The sequence below is a fragment of the Centropristis striata genome, chromosome 4 (assembly GCF_030273125.1).
Source record: "Centropristis striata isolate RG_2023a ecotype Rhode Island chromosome 4, C.striata_1.0, whole genome shotgun sequence".
Taxonomy (NCBI): domain Eukaryota; kingdom Metazoa; phylum Chordata; class Actinopteri; order Perciformes; family Serranidae; genus Centropristis; species Centropristis striata.
In genome coordinates, this window is record NC_081520.1 from 37036986 (window position 1) to 37053839 (window position 16854).

The following is a 16854-nucleotide window of genomic DNA, read 5'->3' on the forward strand; positions in this document are numbered from 1 at the left end:
CGGCCCCTAGAGGCCACAATGCTCCTTACACCAAACAGGCCAAAACAGTTTAAACCAACAGCCTTGTTCTCTTTCTTTAAGGGCATAAAATGGCCACAATTATAAAATTATGAATTAAGTTCAACCCTCAAGTTTGGAAAACTGTTTTAAATTAAGCTTTCTAAGTCAAATACATACAAAAATGTGGAATACTTTCTGAAGAGAGACACATAAAATGAAAAGTATGAACAAAAAATGAACATTTTAGAAGTTGCATAGATGCAAATAAACAATTTTAAGTTGAGAACAAAAGATCAGAACAGCAGGTCTAACAGACATAACTACACAGCAGCTCCTGGCTGTACAGTGTCCCTCTCCACCGAGCTGCTGCTGGCTCTCCATTATTAATGATAAGAGAGAAAGGGAGCACTTACTGACTTACTAGCCTCTACCTCCCTCTGCTGAACACATGAACTACAGAGAGAGTAGCGTGCGTGTGTGTGTGTGTGTGTGTGTGTGTGTGTGTGTGTGTGTGTGTACACTGGTAGCTCAATGAATACTGGACAAGACACTTTGAGGGTAGAATTTCCCATTCAGAAAACAAATATGACCAGGCTTACTCTTGCTGTGAATCAATATAGACATTTATCAGCTGAGCGAAGGGTACCTCCCACCAACCACACCACACACACACACACACACACACTAAATCTCTCACAGCCCCCGAGGCTAACATCACACAATGCAGGGTGTATTAAACAAGAATGCTGACATCGTAGCCCAAGCTTGTTTCTTTCTTTCTTTCTTTCTCTTCTTTTCCTTTTTATAATGGACTGGAAAAAAATAATCACCTTAATGAATGTTTTCTCTCCAAGCAGACTAAATAGACAGTGTTTTCTGAAAGGAGCTTCCATTGATTTAAGGTGCTGATGTTGCCTTTCTCTGTGATGTGAGTCTGGATCAATAAAGCCTCCACCGGGACTGAGTTTGCACCATAGCTTCACATTGCAGTCCTGCAAGTGAGAAGCTGAAGTGTGAGAGAGAAAGAAATCTCTTATTTTACTATCAGGAGCACAGATTGACACGTGCATTGATTTGGCTTCTGTAACTGAAGTCACATTGAAATTGTGCCAAAGCCAATTTGAAAAAAATTGAAATATTAATCAATTAAATCGTTTTTTTTGTCAATTAAGTGGTTTATCACTGTCGTTCAAAGCATTATTATGCTTTTGTCTGGCAGTGAAGCGAAAGCCTAATAAATAAATCATGTCACAGACACTGACGTTCAAGTGAAATCTCACTCAATAAATATCTTGGGTATTTACACTCCAATAATGATGTTTTTTGCAGCATTGATAGAGCGCAGACCTCAACCTCAATTAAAATTCTGACTTGAGGTGGCTGTCACAAATCTTCCCAGTCAGAAACTAGTTTTTCAGATTATTTCAACACCATGTGAATCTCACAATGTTGACAAAGGTGGAAAAATAATTAATGCATCCACCTTGTGATTTGGATCTACTCCTAAACTGAATGGGTTCTATGCTACATCTTTCCACTAAGGTTCATAAAAATCAGGCTGAATCTGTCCAAGGAGGTAATGTAGCATGCAGGCAGTTTACACATAATTTTAATGATATATATTATCACAAACATTAAACTCATTGGAATATCAGCATACTTATTTAAAAGTAGTTAATTGTCCAGCAGTCACTGTTTTGCACCCCGTGTTGTACTAAGTGTATGTGGGATCTGACTACACTCGAGACAGCGTAGAGACAGAGAGGCTCATGGGAGTGAGAGGATGAAGTAACGAGGAGGATGGAGGGAGGGCTCTCTCTCACTCTCTCTCTCTCTCTCTCTCTCTCTCTCTCTGTCTCTGCAGTGTAATCTTATCTTTTACTGAGGTTACCCCAACTCTGCACCCTCAGTATTTAGACACACACAACACATTATTATTTAAAATGCATTGCTTTGGTTCATTTTTATAAGTAATATAAAAGTAGTAAACTTTATAAAATATAGGGTTTTATCATGATTAACCCATTAATGCCGGGAAAGCGGATACGTCGTTTTGTAGTATTTGTATAAGCTCTCAAATACTTTTTGAATTTCATTTCTATCTGCTACAGAGGCTGAACAATCTATTATTTAGTAGGAAGAGCTGACACTTCTGTTGAATTTCCAGAAAAAAAATGTTTTTAAATCGCCCAGAGGTTTTACAGGCATTTTTTACAGGCATTTTAGGCCTAAATGGGTTAACTAGTACTTTTCATGCATTTTTTCCCCCACTGAAATAAGGTTTCATCCATCCATGTAACATCCTTTCTACAGTAATTATACCCTTTTCTGTTTTGTTTTTGGTCTGATTTTTCCCATAATACCTTTCAAAGTAAATATACATTCACTGAAGCTTAATGAAAGAGGTAGGGCATTAGATATCAATGTTTTTATACTGCTAAATTGGCTTTTATAGGCTATTCTTTATATAGATATGTATACTTTAATTGGATAGGGGTAGTAATTATTCCATTTAATACCACACTATCCTTCAGGAGAAAAGCACCCGACAGAAATATAGTGGTGTAATTTAATATAGATGAGAGGAGTGAGAGGTCCATTTCCTGCTGCACTGCACACAGCCTCTGGTTTAAAAAGACGTTCAGCACCACGGAGAGCTCTGAAAGTTTCCACCAGGTTGGAAAAGTAAAAGGTGCTGCCATCACAGGAGCGAGGCAAACGGCTGTTTGGCTTAAATTCAGACTTTGTTTCATGTGATCTTTTCTCCTTCTGTCTTTGAGTATGAGTGACACTTCTCTAATACTGTTTCCCCCCTGAGCCTGACCTCTGAACAGTCTCACTTTACCGGGGCATGGACCTAAAGTGTAGTTAAACCGCCCCACAGGGATGTTGACCCAGGCTGACTCACACAAGCTGGTATTGTGCACACAGCTCAAGCTGTTGAAATCTAGAGATTGTTCAGACCACTGCATAACTTGATGGTTTTATTCACGTAAGCATTCTTGCACAGTTTCTGGCATGGTGCATTAGCTCATTAAAAGGTGCTGGCCCTGCAGGCACAAAGGGACGGTCAGTAGTCTTGTAGCATTCAAATGCTCCTTATGAAGGGTCTCAGTGAGTAGCATGCAAATGTAATCAACACCATCACACTGCAGTGTTTTCACCCTGCATGATGGATGCATTTAGTCACAGGGTGAGACAGCAGGAAGTGGAATTCATCACACCAGGCGTTGTTTTTCCAACTCTCCAGTGTCCTGGGCTGTTGTTTCTTTCCGCGGTACAACCTGTAATTCTGTTTAGCGCTGATAGAAACATGACTCAGTTCGGGCCATTAGCCTTCACACCACATTTGTGTTCTGGTGGAACAGGTTATGCATAATGATTATTATATTATCATGGGCAGCAGCATCAAGATGCTCTGCACACTTCCTGTTGGCCTTAGGCTTGTCACGATAAGTACTTTTTTTTTTATACTTTATTTCAGGAGTTAAAGGAAATTTGCATTTGTTTACAAATCATATTCTTCATACTTGTCGCATTCCTGCAAGTTTATATATTTTTAGAGTGGGCAATTTACAATTGTAAAATTGAATTATACAATAAAGTACATAAATTAATATAAATGAATAAAGAAAATAATAGTAAGGTTAAAAAAAAAAGTACACTACTATGTTGACTACTTTTGTTGAATGATGTATGTTCCCAGAAATAACTGTGAAACAATATTTATTGTCGTTGTTGGATCATCATATGATATATAGACATGACCTCAATAAATTTTGATGACTTCAATGAGTCAATAACGGAATTGTTGTCCTATTTAAATCTCAAACCTGACACTGTTGCAGTATCATGTTTATTAACTTGATCCTTTTTTTATATGACTTGTTACTTTGCAGATGAAATCAAACCTGACCTGATCCAATGTTAGTCTATTTTCTCATTTCCAACAAATCACATTAAAGATTATGCTCATTTTCAGATTCATACTTATATTTTGTGTTTCTATTCGCTTAAATGTAAAAAAAAAAAAAACAACTTTTCTCATGCTGTCTGTCTGAAACACTCTGTTTTAGCGCTCTCCTTTTTATGAAGCCCTCCTGAAAAAGCCTGGCCTGCTCTGACTGATCAGTGTTTCCAGGTCTTCCACATCTGTGCTTTCAGCGTGTCTGCACTGTCATTGCAGCCGGGGAATGACTGTAGAGTCACTGTGGTGGTGCTTTCTATCTATGTATAATAAAGTTGTGACATCATAACCTGACACGAGTCCCGGAGGCTAATTTAAAGGCACAGTTTATTAATGCAGCTTGTGTGCATTTTTTCTGTGGATTGAGCATTTTGATACTTTCACAGTATTTATATAGCACCTAGACCTATTTAATAATCAAAAAGAGACATGGAAATCTTAGGTTTTGTAATATGAGACACTCAATGACTAAAACCAACTTTAAAAAAAAAAATTGACAATTCATAAACTGAGCATTTGCTTTATGCCACCAGGATGGAAAGAAATTCCACCTGTGTATGTGTCCTTTACAGTAATAAATGTTGAACAGGTCACAAATGAAAAGCAGTCCAAATTCAACAAAGGTTGATGAGAAGAAAGTGACATCAACCATTTGTTAGATTTGTTGTTTTGGACTCGTATGTGAAAGCAAAGCAGAAGGATTGAGGCTAGCCATCTGTCATGCCCCACACACACACATTAATCATCCTGTCTCCACATCTGCAGCATACATAAAGCAATATACATACAACATCAAGTTGATCTACAACCCCTTCACACCGCTGCGCTCACCTTCTCCATCCAATTGGCTCTGCATGTCACATCCTTCCATCAATCCCAATCTGCCGATCTGAAATAGACAATTTCACCAGCTGGGAATTAAATTTGCCAAGTATGTGTGCAACATAGTTTTTAACAAATGTTTATGTTCTACTCAGAGGAAGATGAACAGAACAAACTGAGCAATAAGTAAAAGACATTCCTGTACTGTATGGGTGCACTGTAAAAAAAAATGTTTGTAGAAATGACAGTAAAACACTTTTGCATCAGAAATAGGGCGTAAAATTAAAAATTGAATATCACCGTATTAGACTTTTAATTACAGTAAATCAAGGAATAGTACAAAACTTTTAGACTGTAGAAAACAGTTTTTTGTATGTAAAATTAAAGGAGAAATACCATAATGTCACAAGGACACAATAACCCTAAAAATAAAGGGACTACTCAGTCAAAATTAGTTTTTGATAATATTAACATTTAAATTTGCAGTAGAAAACCCACTCACTGTATTTTTTACCATGAAGTTCTGGCAACCAATGCTGCTGGTATTTTACCATAAATTAAACAGATTTTTTTTAAATCATCATTTCCCCTTTTACAATAACTCAGCTGCCATTAAATGGAAACCTGTATGTTTGAGGGACTCCAAACTGTGAATCTCTTTGGTTTGTGTGTTAGTTTTCTGATGAAATGCTTCCTGTTGAGTCAGTTGTCTTTTATGAGTGCTTCTCTCTCAACATTTTCACTGTCTATGACAAAAATATAAACATTTTCTTTGGTGCTGGTTGCTTGTATCAGTAAATTGATGCTCACTGGGGAGTGTCACTGTGGACGACTGAAATATGTCACAGTTGTTTACAGACTCAACCAAAACATATATACGGTTAGTCAAAAATGAGTAAGCCAGAGTACAGTTTTTTTAGGGGTTTTTTTTGCAATTCTATTTTTATTTTTACATTATACTTCTACAGGAAAAGTATCTTTCACTGACATATGGGTTACATCTCACAGACACATAAAAGTGACTGATTTTCTCTGATATTTTACATATTGATCATATCATAGTATTAAAAAAAAGAGACAGTTCATCCCAAAATCAAAAATACATATTTTTCTTTTACCCAGAGTGCTATTTATGTATCTAGATTTTTTTTTTGTGAGTTGCTTTTGGTGCTCAGGTCACCAAAAAAAGAACATTTGAAAAACAATGTTCCAAAAATCATGACCCAGTTATCTAGATAATCTGCAGACCTTGTTGTGAGCAGTTTTATTTAGGAACTCTTTTCTTTCCTACATGAAATTGCTCACAACACGGTCTGTTGCACCACGAATACAGTGCAATCTAGTTCCATTATATTGGAGAAAAGACAGACATCTCTCGATATCTTCAACACTCTGCAACTCACATCAAAAAATCTAACCTGATAAATAGATAGATGATAATAGCTCAACAGGTAAGAGAGAAAAATATGTATGTTTGATTTTGGGGTGAATATTCCCTTTAGGGTGGAAGTCAGTTTCTCCATATAGTTTATTTTGTTGACAGTTGCTGCAGCCGTTTCATTGTGACGGCTTTCTTGCAAACAGCTAAAATTATTTTAATTTTAGATTAAAGTTATTTATCCGGAGCCATGAGTTTGTCTGGGAATTTCCGCATGTAAAATATGGCAAAAGAGCATTTTATTTGTAGCCCTTTTATTGTTGTTATTTCTTTAGCAATCTCATGCCAACATTTATAAATTTGTTCCCCGATAACCCCTTTGAATACCTTTCAGTTTTGGAGTCACAAAGTATTGTATAATGATCTTCAAACAGAACTCTCTCCAGGACTTTGAGCTGGTAGACTTGACTTATCCTAACTTTCCCATAATTCTCATAAAATGTTTCTGTTTGACAAAGATAACAGGTTAGCTTTATTGGGTTTTTTTTTAATTGTATTTTTTTATGTTATATGTTTATGTTTAATTTTACATGTATCAATGAATACATTGAGCAAGTAAGTTTAACTCTGTATGTTTAATTTCTTTATAAAAAAATCTCTGACCTGAAGGGAAAAGAAACCTTCCTTTGCAATGTTATTTATCTGTAAAATCATATCAGATTTACTACAAGATTATCAAGGCCATAAGGATTCACAAGAACAATATTATTGCAATATCTATAGAAATAAAAAATAAAAAATTCTCTCATTCAAATTCATCTTTAACATTACTGTACTGAAAAGGCAACACAAAACAAAACAATACAGAAAAAGTAAGAAACTGAAATTATAATTTGGGTATTATTAACATATCAATTTTTCTTCCTTTAAATATTAAGATTATCACTAATACTGGTATATAACGACATATCTATCGATTATATTTTATATATTTTCTTTACATTTACTTGCCTATCTTTGTATTGTATATTTTTATATTTTATATACATTTTATTTACTGTTGCACTGCTTTTTGGAATCAGCTTTTAATCTCATTGTACATGTGTATAGTGACAATAAAGGCATTCTATTCTATTCTATCTAATATCTGCAATAGACGATAAAAAGTTGTCTAATCTAAAAAATCAAGGGGAGTTATCAGGTAAATAGCTTCTCGGTGGGATAAAGATTCATCCACATGTCAACTAGAATATAACTTCTGTGTCTTTGACTTCAGCAGGTAGTTGAAAATATACTTTGTTAGGAATAAAATGGCCACTCCTCTCTTTGTGAGAGGAATACAATGCATTGTTATTGTTTTTTCCCCTTATATAATATGGTTTGGTATCTGCGTCTTATACAGCCAGACAACAGTTTTGTCAGACCACAGGACATGTCTCCAAAAATTAAGGTCTTTGTCCCTGTGTGTATTTGCAAACTGTAATCTGGCTTTTTTATGTTTCTTTTGGAGTAATGTCTTCTTCCTGGCAGAGTGGCCTTTCCGCCCATGTCTCAGGGCTCGTTTCACTGTGGATAATGACACACTTTTACCAGCTTCAGCCAGCATCTTCACAAGGTCTTTTACTTTTGTTCTTGGGTTGATATGCACATTTTGGACCAAAGCACGTTCATCTCTGGGACACAGAGCCCGTCTCCTTCCTTAGCGGTAAGATAAGATAAGAAATACTTTATTCATCCCAGCAGAGAAATTTTGGTGTTCCAGCAGCCAACATACACACAGCACAACACAACACAACACAACACAACACAACACAACACAACACATGTATACATACATATTCCACCTATACAGAACATGAGCCCACAATACATAGCCTAGTATAGAGGAAGTGGAATGGATGGTCCATGTGCATTAGTAGCTGTTACTCATAGATAACAGTTACAGCAAGTGTGCAAATATATAGGTGTGTAAATACATAAACAGGTGTGCAAATATACATGTGCAAAAAACATGTGCAAAAAATATATATATGATGGCATGATGGCCAGGTATGATGGCTGGACATTCCCATGGTGTTTATACTTGGGTATAATTATTTGAACAGATGAATGTGGAACCTTCAGCCATCTGGAAATTGCACCCAAGGATGAACCAGACTTGTGCAAGTCCACAATTCTCTTCCTGATATCTTGGTTGATTTCTTTTGACTTTCCCATGATGTTACACAAAGAAGCAGTGTGTTTCAGGTGTGCCTTAAAATACATCCACAAGTGTGTCTCTCATTAACTCTAATGTTGTCAATTAACCTATCAGAAGCTTCCAAAGACATGACAGCATCATCTGGGTTTTCCCAAATTGTTTCAAGGCATAATAATGTTAGTGTATGTAAACTTCTGACTTTGAAGAAAGTAATAAAAATTGTCTAAAAAAAATCCTTCTCTCATTATTCTGGCATTTAGCAAATAGAAATAATTTTAGTAATCCTAACGGACCTAAAACAGGAAAAGTGAAAGTGAAGTGAAAAAAAGCATATGTGTCTTTTTATATGGTGTATGTAAACGTCTGGTTTCAACTGTATGTACCATTCTGAACCATATTATTCTTCCTCTTGGTAATACTGTGTGCTTTTGTGTGTCTCCAGTCCAGAAACAGTTACCAGGTGGGGGACATCGACGGGGCCAAGAGGCTGGGTCGACTCGCTCGTCTGCTCAGCATCGTCTCCATCATCCTGGGAATCATAAGCATCGTCGTCTACGCCTCAATCGCATGTAAGGAAACAAGGACATATTTCTAGTTTTCATGTGTGCCATCATGACACATTTACTTACAGTATCGGCCTCAATAATGCACTGTACGTATGCATGAAATTAACTTCATGAGTATAGTATAGCGTAGAAGTTTGACATTTTTTTATTTCACACAATAATAACACAAAAAAGAAAAGGATAAAGAAATATCAACAAAAGGAAGGTGCAAGGTAGTGGCAAGAAACCCAAAAGTGCTTATACAGGCCTCTACCTATATTGAAATTCACAAGTTAAATTAAAAACAAATAAATATGAAATAGAAAAAAAAAGAATTAACATATAAATAAAATACAATTATAATAATATTAAAAAGTAAAATAAAACAAAAGGGTAGAAATGTGTGTGTACGCATGCCTGTGTATGTGTGTGTACTACTTAGTTAGCTGAGCTTGTATGTGTTAAGAGAGGAAAACTGTCTTGAGCTATTAAATAATCATTCCAGAGTATTGTTCCTCTGTATTTTAACCCTTAATAGGGCACTCATTGAAATACTTACAAATTTCAACCCTAGAGAATATTGGAGGATATTGTATAGGGCCAGAATGTGTAAAAAAACATACGGACCCGGGGGAAGGGGGTCATATTTTGAGAAAAAAGTTTATGAGATTAAAGTGGCAAATCTACGAGACAAAAGTTGTTGTTTTTCCACTTTTTTCTTGTAAATCTGCAACTTTTTTCACGCAGATTTGCCATTTTAAATCTCTTAAATCTGCGACTTTTTTTCTTCTAGATTTGCCACTTTAATCTAGTAAATTCTCAACTTTTTTCTCGAATTATTATTATTTATTACTCATTTTAGATATCCGCTAAAGTTACCAAATATAGTTCTTCGCCTGATAAAGGGTTAAGGAAAATTGACCAAGGCTAGTACAGTGTTGAGGCGGGTGACATCTTGTCAGTTGTCTAGTATTGTACTTATGTAATTGTGAATTGACGTGGAAATATTCACTGAAAGCTTTAGGAATGGAATTTGGAATATACATATACTTAAAGATAAAAATGCATATTTGGTATATATTGATCAGAAAAATTGTCATCATCTTGAATTTTTGGAAAAGGGGAGCAGAAGGATCTAGTCGTTTTGAAAATGTGGCAGTTCTAACAAATCTTTTATGAATGAGATAAATACTATGGAGGTTGGAGGCAAATGTACTGGACCAAACAATGTATGGATGTATGGAATGTATGGAACAGTTAAAAATGATGTATAGTGTGTATGGCACACACACACATACACACAGCACTTTACCAACAAGTGCTCAACAACAAAGAATACCTACTGCATTACAATTACAGGGTGATATATGACACCACCACACAAGCAAGAGATGTGTGTTTTTCTATGTCTTAACTCAGCACATTTCCAAGCCGAGTGTGTGTGTGCGTGTGTGTGTGTGTGTGTGTGTGTGTGTGTGTGTGCAGATTGATTTAGCACTGCAGTGACTGTAGTGGGCTGACTGTGCAGCAAGGGCAGCTCTACCCTGCCGCTCAAAACCTTCACACTTGAGCTGCACCATTATATTCATCATATATATTTATTATTTTTTTTAAATAAAAAAAAATGTGCTTCTTTTTTCTCTTCTTCTTTTCTTCTTTAACATATAACGAACCTGGTCTCACAGAAATCTGTGAAATAGCCACGGAATCGCTCAAATTTCTGTGAAACTGACACGGATTTCGCTACAATGCAAGTTAATGACATCATATCCCGTGGCTATTCCATGGATATTTGTTCCTATTGGTTTGTTCCAAGTCACGTGACTTTCAAGGTCCCGGCGGTCAGAATAAAAAACATGGCGGACAGTTCTCTCATTTTTAGTGAAAAAAATAATATTTTGACTTTGTTTCCGCATAAAAATGGATTTTGATCACATTTCTAGCGAGAAATATATGTTTTCTTTTCTAAATATTCACTCAGTGAATGTACATAATCACTTTGTATGTTGGAATAGCCACGGGATATGACTGTCATTAACTTGCATTGTAGCGAAATCCATGTCAGTTTCACGGAAATTTGAGTGATTCCGTGGCCATTCCACGGATTTTGAGTTAAGCGAAATCCGTGGCTATTTCACGGATTTCTGTGAGACCATGTTGCATATAAAACTCCTGTAACGATGACAGTTAGCTCTTAAAGTTATGTACTTACTTGATTCCTGTGGTCTATGTCTAGTACCATCAGGTTGAATGTACTTATTGTAAGTCGATTTGGACAAAAGCGTCTGCTAAATGACATGTAATGTCATGTAATGTTTGTGTCTGACCTGACTTTCTCTGACGAGGCCACACTTCTCTTCTTCTTCTTCTTCTTTCTTTGGCAGCGACCCACTGACATGGACGAGCTGAGGGACAAAATAAGGAACCGTGTAAAAGCCAAACCATGGATGCAACAGGGGGGGGGGATCCCATTCCGACACAAAAAAACAAGAATTCCTAACTTTATACCATATTGTAATTACATCATGACCAACCTGAGAAAAAAATAGGCAACTCATGAGAGTAGGTACTGCAGCAAGTAAACAAATAAAAACATTCAGAGAAAACTTCAGAGATGCATGCATTAGAAACCAGTAACATTTGCTTGACGAAAATAACAAAAAAAACCTGATATAAAATCGAGTTCAGGTTAAAACAGATGAAAAAGAAAATGCAGATTTGTGTGTGCAGGACAGGAGGACTCATAAATGTGTGTTTTTTGGAATAATGGACTTCTTAAAACGAAGCTGATGATCTAAATATGAGGAGAAGAGCGAACGATCGACGTTTTCTATGTCTTTGAAAAACGGACTTCAACCTTGGGACAGCTGCGTATAATCCTCATATATTCCTTACTGAACCTCTTGCATTCAAAGCATATACAGCTACAGATATATTTGAAATATGGATATATGAATATATATATATATAGATGTCCATTTTATAAAATGTTTGTATGCCAAGTAGTGCTGGGTTTGTTAAGACTGTCACGATGGCTGCTGTGTCAGCACTTGGATTATCAGTGGAGGGTTTGTGAAAAAGGGGCAGGGAACACATTTTAAATTTTTGTTATTTATTATCATTTTTTGAACTAAAAAAAAGAAAGAAAAAGAGACCAACTGCATGCTTGAATGTAGATAACCAAAATTCTGCCTTCGTTTTGACTGTTAATAGTTGTCTCTTTTCTTATTAAGGAGAACAGGTTTGCACATGGAAGAGTGATTTGTGTCCAGCCACTGCAGAATGTGTGAGGACTGTGATCACTTTATGTCTCCTCTTGAACTTGCATTGCTCTGGCAGAGACTGAAAGCATGCCAAACCTCCCAAATTCCTCCTTTTTCTTTCACATCTGTACCACAAACCTTCATTTCATGGCTTCTGTCTGTTCATTTTGACCCCTAACATCCATTTTACATATTACCTTTCTACAACATAGCTCCCAAAATCATTCTTACATTGTTATACATTGATTGTTAAATGTCATTGTTTCACTGAATGTTTTTTCCGCTCCTTGTATTGGTATCAAATGTATTTATATGGGAAAATATATATGCAATATGTACGCATGCTACGGGCCAAACAGGCTCACACATATATTTTTTGTAAACGAACAGGCCTACAAGTTTGACTGAGTAACAACAAAAAGCATTTAAAGAGCCTTTGTTTAAAATCCAAGCACGACAGATTGTCTGTATTTGTCACTTTATCAGAGAGAAGTCACTGTATTACGTCCCCTGTGGGTACACAGGACTGTTGTATTGACACATTATGCTACAAGCACAGGCGACATCACTGTAAGACCATGTAGCATTATTTAAATCCACTGCTCTTCTTTGGGAATTATTGTCTTTTTAATTTTTATTTGTGCAATTTAAATCAGGACTCATGGACAAAGTTCCTTTAAAGTGGTAAAATGTTTGTTTAAGGGCTCAAACAAGTGACACAAGAGAAACACCAGCAAATTTCGACTAATGAGTGATGAAATGTTTAGACTATACAGCTAAAGATCTGATCATATTTAAATTACACGGATGGATTACTGAATGGGCCGACTGGACACAGTATCAGGGGCGTCCACTGGCCTTCACCCACAAAATGTGAAAAAAAGACCTGCAACAACCAGGAAGATAGTCAACATGACCACAAAGAAACATAGAACGACCTCGAAGAGATACAAAGCAGCTGCAACGATCATAAAATGTCACAAAATGACGACAAAGAACCTTGAAATGAATGTGAAGAAACATAAGATTACAACAAAGAGACACAAAACAGCCACACAGATAAACAAAGAGACTCATAATGACTATGAAAAGGGTTAAAACAACAACGAAGAGACACAAAATTACTACAAAGAGATGCAAAACAACAACAGAGAGATGTAAAACAGCTGCAAAGACACAAAGAGACTCAATGAGAAGGGGCAAACAACCACAAAGAGACACAAAATGACTACAAATTGACTTGAAATGACTTCACAGAGACATAAAAGACTACAAAATGTAACTAGAAAAAATAAAATGATAACAAAGGAACATGAAACCTGTCTGTGTCCAGGGGCCCATTGTCTCATAATCCATCTATGAAAGTATAAACACTGTAACGCACAATGTTTTGTCTAAAATGAGCTGTAATCAATTCCATTCCAGTTCATAGCTGTACATAAAAACATTCTTTATCCAAACATCTTTAAGCAGCAAAATCCAAAGATCCCCCATGTTTACGACCAAACTCAAAAATCTCACATGGCAACATGTGTGTAATTTCTGTAGATCACACCGAGTGTAGTTTACTGCTCTAGGGTTACTCACTAACATACAAATTTTCCATTGCTGAATCTGGTGTTTAAAGAGCCAACCGTCTCGCCAATGAGATCAGTTCAAACCTTCGTTTCATTCCGAATTATTACTGTGTTTCTTTTCCAGTATACTGTATGTGCCAGTTTTCATCTCTGTGGTGTACATTTTGCATGTCTGGAATAAATGTTACCATGCATGGTCCAAGTTTTTGCCTTTTGATGTTACTGTTTTTGAGTGGTTGTGTGTTGACGGCCAATTTAAAAGACAAAAAAAAGAAGAGTTTACTGTTGTGCAGCGGCTCTTTGAAGCTTGAATTTAGGCATAGCAGTGCTTTGAAATAAACGCTGCAGCACAGACTGTATGAGGTATTCTACGTGAAGAGCTGTTATGTTCAGTGTGCTGGCTCCGGCGCCGCCATCTTGGCAGTAAATGAATCCCTGTAACTCCTGGCTAATCCAAAAAAATGGGCAAAGGCATGGAGCGGAGGCGGGCCAAATGAAGCCAGCAAAAACATAAATAAAAAAGATTTATAAAGAAGAAATGGAAATGGTACAGAAAGGACAAAGAAACATCAAAATCATGTCTACACAATTTTTTTTACTTACCTTGCAGCCACACAATGACAGCCACACCTGTAAGATAATGCAGTCATGGAAAAAAATATTATACCACCCCTTTTCTTCAATTTCTTGTTCATTTTAATGCCTGGTACAACCAAAGGTACATTTGTTTGTACAAATGTAATGATAACAACAAAAATATCTCATAAGAGTTTAATTTAAGAGCTGATATCTAGATATTTTTAAAAGTAAAAAATCAATCAAAATTACTTTATTTATCTCCAAGGGGAAATTCAGTTAGTTTGGTAACTCTAAGAATAATTCTAAGAATGAGACAGCCGGATAGCTGTAGGAGCAAAGGATCTTTAACCAAAAATAATTATAGATAGATAGATAGATAGATAGATAGATAGATAGATAGATAGATAGATAGATAGATAGATAGATAGATAGATAGATAGATAGATAGATAGATAGATAGATAGATAGATAGATAGATAGATAGATAGATAGATAGATAGATAGATAGATAGATAGATAGATTACTTTATTCATCCCCGAAGGGAAATTCGGTTGTCACAGCAGTTCGGTATTCAAGTACAATAAAATACAATAGAATAAAATACTGAGGTAGCATAAATAAAAACAACAATAGAAAAAAACACAGAATAGAACAAGAACAAGGACACTTAAGAAGTTAAAAAGAAAACCAATTATCTTGAATTATCAAGAAAACCATGGAAAATGGCTCATTTTCATTATATTTGTCCAAACAAATGTACCTTTAGTTGTACCAGGCATTAATATGAACAATAAATTGAAGAAAACAACGGTGGTCTAATATTTTTTTCCATGACTATGGAAGACTTTTGTCTTGAACGAATCTAGTATTTTAGTATTAACTTTTTTATTGAGACTGAATCAGAGAGGCTGATTGAACTGTGCTGTTGTATTGGATTGTACTGTACTGCACAGCTGCTGCTCTTATTGAATCCAGAGCCTGTACATACAGCAGGTCCTGATTCACTATTGCGCCTCAGGGCACACAAACACCATTCATCATGGCCACCGCGACTCTGGGTTATAGATGGCTCTGGAGGGGAAAAGTGAAAGTAAAGAATCTGTGACAGATTTTGCACTTTTAGAGGTCTGCAGAGTAGCTGCCTGATGCAATCCTTACAACACCACAGTCCTGCGTCCTTTCCTCTAGCGCTGGAGAGAAGGTACGGATTGGGGCCAAGTAGGTGAAAAATATAATGAGAGGAGGATATTTTTTTCATTATGCAGTTTGAGAAAAAAGTCGTAATAACGAGAATAAAGTTGAGATGACGAGAACAAAGTTGAAATACAATTTTGAGAAAAAAGTCGAAATGATGAGAATAAAGTCAGTGGCGGTTCTACACAGGGGCCTCCAGGGGCCACTGCCCCTGTGAAGAAGCCCTTGGCCCATGCTGTGGCCCCTGTGTCAAATTAATAATAAAATGATCAATTTATAACAAGAACAACTGAACAATTCTTACCTATTTTTTGTTCAAACAATATCTCATTGTACACAAAAGGAACCCAGAATGTGTACATTGTATAATAGTTTAATTGTGCAATAAAAGCTAAATATAAAGATCATTCTCACTGTACTGCACTTTCAAAACAAAAAAAAGTGATTGTGCAAAAAAAAAGACAAATGTCATTGTCGTACAAAAATAACTGTTAATGTTGGTAAGTCCCATTGCTTCAATCAATGTAGTTCTTCCAAATATGAGACTTTTAGCTAAAATAAAGGTTTTGAATGCTTAAATATCATTTTTGACAATTTTTAATGTGCCCCTCTGATTAAACACTGGCCACAGTAAAATTGGTCTAGAACCGCCACTGAATAAAGTAAACTTTTTGTCTTTGGTAAAGTTGGAAGGATATTCACAGATTCGTGTCGAGGGCCAAGTTTGAAAAGTGTGGGGTGTTCAGGGTTCCTTCACAAAGACAAAACACTATTTTTCTGAGGTTTTTTTTCATAAATCTGCAAAAAAAATTTTCCTTAGATTTGCCACTTTAATCTTGCACATTTTTTTCTCGAAATATTACCCTCCTCCCCCGGATCCATTTTTTTTTCATACTTGGCCCTAATGCAAATAAGTAAATAGATAAGTAATCAGAGTAACATTGTTTTCAGAGAAACTACATGTCTATCTGAACCGTTAGATAGCCTGCAAGCTACAACCTGATTTTCATAAATGTCATAACATGAGCAATAACTACAATATCTGAGGGGGTAGTACTGCTAAATCCCCTTACACATAAATGAGCTGTTCTTGGTAGTAGGCTACCACAACTATTGTTTGGGGAAAATCTTTTATGTAATTTATGTGAATTTTTTAGACATATACAGTGATGGAAAAATATTAGACCATTGTTTTCTTCAATTTCTTGTTCATTTTAATGCCTGGTACGACTAAAGGTACATTTGTTTGGACAAATATAATGATAACAACAAAAATTGCTCATAAGAGTTTAATTTAAGAGCTGGTATCTAGACATTTTCCATGGTTT

At 35.9% G+C, this 16854-nt stretch overlaps 1 protein-coding gene across 1 annotated transcript in view; it reads left to right on the plus strand.

Moving 5' to 3' along the window:
* Window positions 1-13966, plus strand: part of trarg1a (trafficking regulator of GLUT4 (SLC2A4) 1a) — a 28892-nt gene extending 14926 nt beyond the window's left edge. Inside the window, exons 2-3 of the mRNA XM_059330452.1 lie at window positions 8810-8936; window positions 11297-13966. Of these exons, the coding sequence (XP_059186435.1) occupies window positions 8810-8936; window positions 11297-11307 (138 nt within the window). The 3' untranslated portion in view covers window positions 11308-13966. The remainder of the gene's footprint in view (window positions 1-8809; window positions 8937-11296) is intronic.
* Window positions 13967-16854: the final 2888 nt, after the last annotated feature.